The sequence below is a fragment of the Gobio gobio genome, assembly GCF_949357685.1.
Source record: "Gobio gobio genome assembly, chromosome: 21".
Taxonomy (NCBI): domain Eukaryota; kingdom Metazoa; phylum Chordata; class Actinopteri; order Cypriniformes; family Gobionidae; genus Gobio; species Gobio gobio.
In genome coordinates, this window is record NC_137117.1 from 6088209 (window position 1) to 6100089 (window position 11881).

General features: G+C 35.1%; 1 protein-coding gene across 1 annotated transcript in view; it reads left to right on the forward strand.

Annotated features, from left to right (window-relative positions):
- The window catches only part of tfr2 (transferrin receptor 2), a 24300-nt gene extending 20542 nt beyond the window's left edge, over positions 1-3758 (forward strand). Inside the window, exons 17-18 of the mRNA XM_079802590.1 lie at positions 1662-1802; positions 2957-3758. Coding sequence (XP_079658716.1) covers positions 1662-1802; positions 2957-3199 — 384 coding nt within the window. The 3' untranslated portion in view covers positions 3200-3758. The remainder of the gene's footprint in view (positions 1-1661; positions 1803-2956) is intronic.
- The last annotated feature ends 8123 nt before the right edge of the window (positions 3759-11881 follow it).

Here is an 11881-nt window from a genome sequence, read left to right on the forward strand (position 1 = left end):
ATTATGAGATATAAACTTAGTATTATGAGATATAAACTTAGAATTATGAGATATAAACTTAGAATTATGAGATAAACTTAGTATTATGAGATATACACTTAGTATTATGAGATATAAACTTAGTATTATGAGATATAAACTTAGTATTATGAGATATTAACTTAGTATTATGAGATATAAACGTAGAATTATGAGATATAAACTTAGTATTATGAGATATTAACTTAGTATTATGAGATATAAACGTAGAATTATGAGATATAAACTTAGAATTATGAGATATAAACTTAGTATTATGAGATATAAACTTAGAATTATGAGATATAAACTTAGAATTATGAGATAAACTTAGTATTATAAGATATAAACTTAGTATTATGAGATATAAACTTAGAATTATGAGATAAACTTAGTATTATAAGATATAAACTTAGTATTATGAGATATAAACTTAGAATTGTGAGATATAAACTTAGTATTATAAGATATAACCTTAGTATTATGAGATATAAACTTAGAATTGTGAGATATAAACTTAGAATTATGAGATACAAACTTAGTATTATGAGATATAAACTTAGTATTATGAGATAATAATGTAGAATTGCGAGTTTATATATTATTTATATAATAATTCTAAGAAAATCAGAATTGTGAGAAGTCGCAATAATTTTTTAAATTAAGTGGCAGAAACGAGCTTTCATAGATAAAATTGAGAAGAAACCAATGGGACTTCTCTTAATGTCCTTTTACTGTTTTCCTTTTACCATAAATTGTATTGTAATTCATAGTTTCTTACTTGCACCCCCCATAAACCTGTCAGTATTTTGCTGTAAAATCACATAGTTGTCACCCTGTATGGGAAGGTATCTTACAGTTAACCTCTAGGAGTCTGAGCTGTTTTGGGGCCCTTTAGAAGTTTTGACATGCTCTTACATTTGTGCATTTTTCAGTTGCTTATAAACACATTAATGGCAAAAGTGTAATTACACTGTATTCAGCACAAACTGGGCTACCATAATATCTGAGCAACATGTATGTACATGCTTGTATTTTTGAGAGAAAAATGTTTATGCATTATTTTTGAAAAAACAAAAAAAATTGCTTTAAAATGAAGGCCTCAAAACACAATAGATCTGTGTCCACAAGACTTTTGACTAACGGGTGTATTTGCCTAGAGTTTTTTCTTTATACTGATGTGAGAATAATTGAGCCTACTCATTCACATAAAACAATACACTGATTTAATATTTGTAAGACAGTTTCTCTTCACAAAGCCCGTATGCGAGGAGGCGCGGAGAGGACAAAAGAACATAATAGCCCGCATAATGACCTGCATAATGAATGAGCTTCATACCTGACTGAGAGAGTAAAAATGCTCTTCTTATTTAGTTGAAATTGTATTTATCTAGTAAATGCATCTTGATTTAAGAATGTTTAAATATTTAGACTAGAAACGAGACAAAAATTACTAAGAAGAGCATTTAAAAAAAAAACATTATTTGTACTATTTTTAATGTTTTTGAAAGTAGTCTCCTGCGACCGCTGACTCAAGAGGGTTAATGAATTATATATGACAGTTAATGGTTATAAACTCACACAGGTAAACTCATCTAAAGACCAGGAAAGCTGGTCCTGTAATCTCTGTTTCTCTCTGTCAGGCACGCGGTTTGTCTCCGCAGTGGGTCTTCAGCGCACGAGGCGACTTCAGCAGAGCGGCACAAAACCTGCACGAGGCCATCAAGAACAGCGACATTCAGGACGAAAGACTGGCCAGACTCTACAACACACGCATTATGAGGGTGAACACACACATCAGGAGTAGGGGAGAGCGGGGCACAACCTAACGCTTTTTGACTTTCTCAGTTTGTGTAAATCCACTTGGGGTTCAGAGTGTTTATTTTTTCCCACATCAATTGCACACATGTCTAGTACAATTATGTGGTTTTGTTTCATTTATACAGTGTATACTTTTTTCTTGATTTACCCCCAAATAATGGAAGTGAAATGTGACAACATGCCCCGTAGGTGGACTACATTGTAACATGTGGTGGGGCACATTGTAACATGACCAAATAACAGCTTAAAATGTCACCTGATATAATCAAAAAAATATCCAAGACAAACTAAAATATTTTTTCAACAAAATACAATTTTTAACTTTTTAATAATTATAATAAAAAGTATAATAATAAAATAGTCGTTTTTTAATCATTAAAAATATACAAATTTTTGAGTTTGACTACAAACATCGCTAAATACAGCTAAACAGCATAGCTAAAAACATAATAATAATGAATAATTTCTGAACATTAACTCTCAGACATTATTCACCCTTTTCTCATGGTTTCTCAAAAGAATTCATAAAAGTATATAGAAAAGTATACAATGAGCTATATATAGCTCATTGTAACGCAGTGTTAACACACACCCCATCTGTGCAACTGTGATGTAAATCGTGGCTCGTGTCTTCTGCTGTTAGATCAGCATTAAAGAACATCTCAACTGTTAAATAACAGATATAAGATTAAAATAATATCGGATTTGTCTTATTTTAAATAAACACAAAAAACAGAGATGAAAACTAAACTTAAGTAAGAAATGTACTTTTGCTATAGTTAAATACATGTTCAGTAATATCTTCCAGAGATTTTTTTAATTTTGGCGCTATTTTTTCTCTAAATAATGTTGAAATGGCAACTAGTAAATACACTAAGTTTCGTCATTCTGGCATGTGTGGAAAGGGTTAAAACATGCGTGTTACAACTAACCCCGCGTTAGATTGTGCCCCGCGCTCCCCTAGTTCACTATGAAAAAAAACATAATTTACTCGCCGCCATGTCATTCCGAACTCAAAGGCACAGAGTGTAGGTTATAGCACAAAATGGCTGCCATGAGGGTGAGTAAATGATACCAGGACGATCGAGCACACCCTCACACTGTTTCCTGTGCACAGGTGGAATACTACTTCCTGTCTCAGTACGTTTCTGTGGTGGAGACGCCGTTCCGCCATGTGTTTCACGGGCGTGGCGATCACACTCTGAGCGCGCTGGCCGATCATCTGGCGCTCCTGCGGTCCGACCCGCAGCGGTTCGACGAGGCCCGTTTCCGCCGCCAGCTGGCCCTCTTCACCTGGACACTTCAGGGCGCCGCCAACGCGCTCAGCGGAGACGTCTGGAACATAGACAACCCTCTCTAGAGCAACTCCAGCCTTTATTTATACAGCCCACACGAGTTACTCTCATGTCAGGGATATTCTAAAACCCTCATGTCGATCCTTTCAGCAGAACAAAGAAACTCAGTCGAGTAAATGATGACAGAATGTTCATTATTGGGTCAGTTTTCTCCATGGGAATATTAACGCCTCAATAACGGTGACCAAATTCAGTAAATAAGTTAAAAACATACAAAGTACAGGCAAGCAGAAGAGTCCGGAATATGAACGTTTCACATTTAAGTATTTTCCCATAGAAAACCATCATAAAGGACACGCTTAATATGCAAATGAGTGTGTTCTGTTCATATTCTAGGGCCTTATGAATTTGAATATGAAGTTTTATTTTTTTCCATTTTGCGTTTTTTCTGTTTTCATTTTTTTGGACTCCTTTTTAATGGTTAAATTAAATTTAAGTAATCAATTAATTGAAATCCTGAAACTTGTACAAATTGTTTAACAACAATTTATTAAAATTTACAAACATTTTTTTTTTTTTCAAATTCTCTGTTTTCTGTTTTTTTAAGTTTTCTAGATTATATTTAAAATTTTTAATTTAATATTCAAAAAGCATGTCTAATTAATTGAATTCATAAAAACAACTTTTATTTTTATTTTTTAGGGCCGTACAATTTTTATTAGATTTATTTTTCTTCAAAATTCTCTGTTGTGTATTTAAATTTTTCTGGTAATCAAATGAAGGCATAAAACATAAAAATTCAGTTTTACTTTTTTCCATATTGCGTTTTTTCCGTTAATATTTTTTTGGACTCAATTTTAATGTAGTGATCAACTAATTGAAATCCTGAAACTTGTACAAATTTAACAACAATTTATTAAAAGTTACAAAAAATAGGGCCCTATGAAATTCAGTTTTATTTTATTTTTTCAAATTCTGTTTTCTGTTTTTTAAGTTTTCTGGGTTACATTTTAATTGTTTAATTTAATATTCAAAAAGCATGTCTAATTAATTGAATTCATAAAAACAACTTTTATTTTAATTTTTTAGGGCCTTTTTATTATTTATTATTTTTTGTGTATTTAAAATTTTTCTGGTAATCAAATGAAGGCATAAAACATTCATTTAATTGATATTTTAATCATATGAAATATAATATATATATATATATATATATATATATATATATATATATATATATATATATATATATATATATATATGCTGCACAATGAGCTTTACTGTTAAAATTAAAACATGGAAGAAAAATTGATTATTCCTTTAAAAAAATAAAAGTTTTTAATAATGTATTATTATTAGTGTTAGTATTATTATAAAATTCTGCTGTGCAAAAGTGATATATTTCTGTCAATTTCTTCAAGTTAAACCAGACTTTTATTTTGACAGGTTGCCGTGAGATCTTTGAGCTTCTGTGTGTTTATGATTATGAAAGTAATGCACTTCACATGAAACTCTGCGTGTTCATATTACGGGTTCTTCTGCTCTACACAGTATGTTTTATTAATAAACTGTATACTGAATTTGGTCTTTTAGCATCTATTAATCCACAGTAATGGTCGTTTTACGGCACTAGTCGTCCATTGAGATTCGTAACATTAGTGTTTTAGAATATCCCGCATTTGATCGCAATTGTGTTTTCATGTCAACACGACTGTGATTTACTAATCTGCTCTTTTTTTCGTCTTATCTGAATATATTCTCGTAAATTGATTTGTTAATTAACAATTATGATTGAGAAGAGATTCTTTTTTATCACTGCGCGATAATGAGACTCTTATGAATGTGTGCGGTAGTTATCGAGAGCAGTGACTCTCATAATTATGACAGTCATGCTGTCGTCCAATCAAAAAGCAGCATCTGCTTTCAATCAACTCTGATGTCTGAACTCCGCCCTCAAACTGTGACCTTATTGGTGCGTTCACGCCATGTTGTAAGCACTGTAATTGTGAGGTTCGAGTCCTAGTACTCGTAATTGCAACTGGGAAACTGGGAATTTGTATCAGATTCTTTTTAGTGTTGCTTTAGAATCAGATCATTCCGAGGACACACATCGTCATCTCAAAATCGCGGTTCAGGGTGTGTAGATCAGGTGCATCTCTTCTGTCTGGATGTGTTTGAGTAACTGATCATCTGTCACTGTATTGATCAGATATTGATTTAGACAGTTTTCACTACATGCTGTATTTCAATTCAATAAAAATGTTTTTTCTCTCTCTCTCAAATACCAGTTTTATTAACCCTCTGGTGCTCTTCGGTCATTTCTGACCGGAACGTTTTCTGTTTTGAAATGTTGAAAATCACAGCTTCATCAGAATGATATGAAACTTGGTGACTTTTCTAGCATTAGGACTGTAAACACACAAAAAAAGTAGCGTTAAATGTCTTTGGTCATAAATGACCGATCATAGGAAATGAATGGGAAATCGGCAAAAACACAAAAATTCTCTGAATATTTGTGTGTACAATCTATAAATCGGCCACGATGCTGAATAAAAGTACACAGCAGTGAAGGGGTGACACTAAAACATCACGAGTGTGATATTGACACACACACACACTTATACACACACACGCCTATGAAAAACTGAACCTATGAACCACATTTTGAATTTTTAAAAATCACAGCTTCATCAGAATGATATGAAACTTGGTGACTTTTCTAGCATTAGGGATGTAAACACAAATAAATTGAGGGCATGATTCGAGCATGCTAATTGGTCGTAAAAAAATACTCCCACTTGAGCTCTTCGGTCAAAACTGACCACCATAGGAAATGAATGGGAAATCTGCAAAAACACAAATTCACAAAAAAAAATCTATATTTCTGACAACAACAAAAAAAATCTAAAACTTAAATAGTTTAAATAGTCTTTAAGATTTTTAAAATATATATTCAAATCCATCAACAAAAAAATCATTAAGTGTGTTCAAAAGAGAACTAGTGAATTCTCAAGCCTCTCCATAGAGACCTCTAGTGGTTAAGCCCAATTTATACTTCTGCGCCAGACCTACGCCATATCCTCTTCGCCAGGGGTGTCCAAAATCCGGCCCGCGGGCCAAATGCGGCCCGGGGATGAATTTCAAACGGCCCGCAGTGTGTCTATTCAAAAAGTATTACATGTGGCCCGCCACGGATCATTTACAAATCATGCAGTTTCACGATGTCACCGCAAGGTGGCAGTTCTAGACTTTAGGCCAGGGAAACAGCGCCCAAAGCGGAACGAAACAGCGCTACTTGTGCTCTGCGCAACTCGCGAGCTCTGACTCTGAACAAATGTGTTTACCTGCTGAGAGTCTCGACCACGCGCCCACTAAACAGCCTTCCGAAGCCCGTGAGAAGTGTTCAAGTTCAGCGCTGGGGTCTCCGGTACTGAATCTCTCTGTGATTTGATTTGATTTAATTTAAATCCAGTTAAACAGCGCTGACTTAATAAACAACACTGATGTGCAAATCAGCTGAGCCGATTCAAAATAGTTTTCAAACAACAATTCGCTTTTCGAATTTATCATGGATTTACTGTGGTAACACTACCTGTAACCGTGGTAATTTGTCAGAAATGTTTGTTTTTATATTTGGACTGGAAAAAAGAAAGAAATACCAAGTAAGAAAAGTATGTTTTGTAGTGTGGTTTTACCTGTGGTGATCTAAATAGATCACTTATTACATTTAAATAAGAATAGAGTTCTAACTCCGTAATAATATAAAAATTTCACCCATTAAAACTTTTTGGTTGATGAAAGTTTTACAAATATTGTTAAATATCTATAAATTTCTTGTGTCCCATCTCAAGCTACTCTACTGTCAGCTCAAGCTTTTGTCAAATATATATATATATATATATATATATATATATATATATATATATATATATATATATATATATATATATATATATATATAAATATATATATATATATATATATATATATATATATATATATATATATATATATATATATATATATATATATATATATATAATAGAATAGGGACCGGCCCCCGGGTATGTCCACAACATCGAATCCGGCCCCCTGTAAAAAAAAGTTTGGACTCCCTCGCCGTTAGTTACGCGTAGGCATGTGCCGGTATCAAATTTTCATGTTGCGATTAATTGCTGACGCTTTTATCACGGTATACGGTATTATCATGATATTGAAATAAGTTGCAAAAAAAGTGTTGTCATACTATAACAGGTTAAATAACTTTCTTATAACAAAAGAACCAAACATTTAAATACAATAAAGCAATACACAAAAATGTATAAAGTAATCAAATATTTAAAACAGATTAAAGTGCAAAAGAATTATAAAGAACAATAGGTATGCTGAAATGTACATTTAACTAAGATTAATACATGCTTTAGAAGTATTTTTCATTGTCAGTTTGTTAATGAAGGAACTAATGTTAAATACTGGAGCCTTGTAAAGTGTGTGACTGAACAACAGTCAGAACATATTCAAACAATATCTAGGGCATGTAATTTAGTCCAGATTAAAATATAAAATGCAAGTTTGAAAATGAATAGCCTTAAGTCTTTAAGTATTATGTATTAGGTTATGTGATTACTGGAGAAACAGCTGCATTTCTGCTGTTGCGTCAGCGCCCTCTGCTGTCGAAGAATGAATGTGCACTTCAGCGTCTCCTCATTCCGCCATGTGCTCGGCTCATGCACGGTCTATTTACATCAGTGCGCGTTCCTCTTTGACGTGTTTTTCATTTTAAACGGTTGATGGGTAAAGTATTCTTAAAATTCATTCTAAAAATCGGAATAATTCGTAATAAATAATTATTCACGGTATTTTGAAGTGCCCACGATAACAATATTGTGCATGTTCATTATTGCGGTATATCGTATTACCGTTTGCCGGCACATGTCTAGTTACGCGTTGGTTTTGATTTATACTTATGCGTTTTTGTCCGCGTCAATGTGCAATTACACATGCAGACCACTAGTAGGCAGTGTCCATGGGCATATTGATGGTAACCCACGGTATCAATGCAAAAGCTGAAGAAGAAGGGGCTTGTTTACATTTCAGAAGCTGTGATGGCGGCAGATAGCGGCTTTTCTTGCGTCTTGAGTTGTTGAATGTAATAAAAATTAAGCATATCTAACATTAGTTGATTAGTAGAGTTACATAAGAGGCGATCTGGCGCTGGAGAGCGTTTGTGAAATGATGCAGAGAGCTCGTGGCGCTGTTTTCAGTATCTGTAGCTCGTGCAGACAAGCGCTTCAATCGATTGCTGTTGCGGAGACTTTATTTGTTCCATTGAAATCACAAAACAAAATGCACCCATTGTGATGTGTCCCTGTTCTTGATATACAATCACTGATTAACATCTTTGGTTTTAATGAGAAAATAAATAAACTATACACAGCGGATCTATGTTTTTATTCACTAACATAAAGAATCACTGCACTACAAAATATTGTGTTATATAGCAGATGTAAGGATTATCATCCCATTTCTGGACACACACTTCTATCGCAGATTTTTTTATTTATTTATTGACCTGAGGGAGGGGTTATGGCAGACCAATCACAGCACTTGCGGTCCGCGTAGAATTGACGCGTTACATTTTTGGAGAGGTGCGTGTCAGGGTACGTCGTAGGGTACGCGCGTATCACACAGCCTACAGCGTACACTCGACGCAGAAGTATAAATTGGCCTTTACACACATGGTTGCATGATTTCTTAAATAATTCCAAAAGAGGGCGCTAATCTGCTTTCAAAAAAAATATTTTAAAGGCCTAGTCTCTATTTTAACCTGAAATTCTGCAATAATAATAAAAAATTTTTTTACCATAATTATTGCATAAATAATAAAAAATACCATCAAATCATCTCAAAATACAAAATTAAAAACAAAAATATTATTGTAGAAGAATAAATTGCATTGGTTTTACTGGGGTGGAGGAAGTTTAATTTTTAGGTGTCCGGTCACTTATGACCGGGAAGACAACCAATGCAACCCCTAAAGGAAGAGCACCAGAGGGGTAATTTTTCAAACACATCTACAACATCTTCATATTGTTGTGCCAGTGTGGCGGTGACAGGCAGTTACCAAAACAAACGGACCAGACTGCAACTTTGAAATAAGTTATGGTTTAATTATTAATTCTTAACTGCGAGTGTCAACAACACAACATTGTTCCCGTCAGTTTTCAGTATTTCCCCGTGTCATGATGAGCTCGGCGGGTTTGCTGGTCTCTCGAAGGCTTCCTTCATGGCGTTGATGAAGGTGTCATTCCTCTGGAAGCAGCGCTGACTTGCGTGGTCCATCTTGTCCAGCAGCTCCTGAACCATCTCTTTATCCTTCTCTGGAGGACTCACGATCTAAAAAGTAAGTTCTGTCATATTATTCAATTACTTTTACAGTTTTTGTATTTTTCAGTATCGGTATTGAGGTATTTTAGTCCGGTATCGTATCGAAGTCAAAACTTTGGTATCGTGACAACACTATTCTATATAACAAGTGTTTGCTGAAATTCGTTTTTTTTGTTATGTTGGTTTACAAATTTGTACCTTTTTACATTTTTACTCTTTTAGTTTTACATTTTGTCAAGGGCTTGTTTACATTTATACTTTTTTTATAGTACACTACTGAAGGCCAACGGTGCAAGTTAAATGAAATGTTTTTAAGTAAAGTTGTTGAAGTTTATTTAGATAAAGTACTCGATAGATTACTCAAATTAGGCAATAGATTAATCGATAAATTAGGTGATAGATCAACCGATAAATCAGCCGATAGATTAATCAATAAATTAGGCGATAGATCAACCGATAAATCAGCCGATAGATTAATCGATCAATTAGGCGATAGATTAATCGATAAATTAACCAATAGATTAATCGATCAATTAGTCGATAGATCAACCGATAAATCAGCCGATAGATTAATCGATCAATTAGGCGATAGATCAACCGATAAATCAGCCGATAGATTAATCGATAAATTAGTCGATAGATCAACCGATAAATCAGCCGATAGATTAATCGATCAATTAGGCGATAGATTAATCGATAAATTAGTCGATAGGGTAAGCGATTAACCGACAAATCGTGAATGCAATTATCTAATCAACCAATCACATGGCAGTTGCTTCAATGCATTTAGGGGTGTGGTCCTGGTCAAGACAATCTCCTGAACTCCACACTGAATGTCAGAATGGGAAAGAAAGGTGATTTAAGCAATTTTGAGCGTGGCATGGTTGTTGGTGCCAGACGGGCCGGTCTGAGTATTTCACAATCTGCTCAGTTACTGGGATTTTCACACACAACCATTTCTAAGGTTTACAAAGAATGGTGTGAAAAGGGAAAAACATCCAGTATGCGGCAGTCCTGTGGGCGAAAATGCCTTGTTGATGCTCGAGGTCAGAGGAGAATGGGCCGACTGATTCAAGCTGATAGAAGAGCAACTTTGACTGAAATAACCACTCGTTACAACCGAGGTCTGCAGCAAAGCATTTGTGAAGCCACAACACGCAAAACCTTGAGGCGGATGGGCTACAACAGCAGAAGACCCCACCGGGTACCACTCATCTCCACTACAAATAGGAAAAAGAGGCTACAATTTGCACGAGCTCACCAAAATTGGACAGTTGAAGACTGGAAAAATGTTGCCTGGTCTGATGAGTCTGGATTTCTGTTGAGACATTCAGATGGTAGAGTCAGAATTTGGCGTAAACAGAATGAGAGCATGGATCCATCATGCCTTGTTACCACTGTGCAGGCTGGTGGTGGTGGTGTAATGGTGTGGGGGATGTTTTCTTGGCACACTTTAGGCCCCTTAGTGCCAATTTGGCATGGTTTAAATGCCACGGCCTACCTGAGCATTGTTTCTGACCATGTCCATCCCTTTATGACCACCATGTCCCCATCCTCTGATGGCTACTTCCAGCAGGATAATGCACCGTCACAAAGCTCCAATCATTTCAAATTGGTTTCTTGAACATGACAATGAGTTCACTGAACTAAAATGGCCCCCACAGTCACCAGATCTCAACCCAATAGAGCATCTTTGGGATGTGGTGGAACGGGAGCTTCGTGCCCTGGATGTGCATCCCACAAATCTCCATTAACTGCAAGATGCTCTCCTATCAATATGGGCCAACATTTCTAAATAATGCTTTCAGCACCTTGTTGAATCAATGCCACGTAGAATTAAGGCAGTTCTGAAGGCGAAAGGGGGTCAAACACAGTAGTAGTGTGTGTTCCTAATTATCCTTTAGGTGAGTGTACAAAAACACAACCAATAGAGAACGTTCTTATTTGGTTACCCACAAAAATAACCAAACGGGAACCACGTGGGGACATTCTGTGTTTAACTCATTTTAGCTTAATTATAAATTCTAAAAGTAGTTTTGACGTGTTTTATAATGAACACAAAACCGTGAGCAATCTGAGGAAACGAGACACATGCGCAAACACCCGCGCGCTGCGCAGAGAGCCGGGAGAGTTTATGAGGTGAGACTTCGCTTCACGTCGAATTAAACAAACTAGTAATATTTATTTCATAATCAAACCATGCTTAATTTGATTTTAAATGAGTGACATTTTGAATAAACAACATTGAATTATGAGATAGCCGTTCAAGTGCTACTGTAGTGCCGTGTTTCATTTCTGACAGGAATGAGTTCATTAGACAGAAACTGTGGCAAAAAAAAGACAAAGTGAAAATGAATACT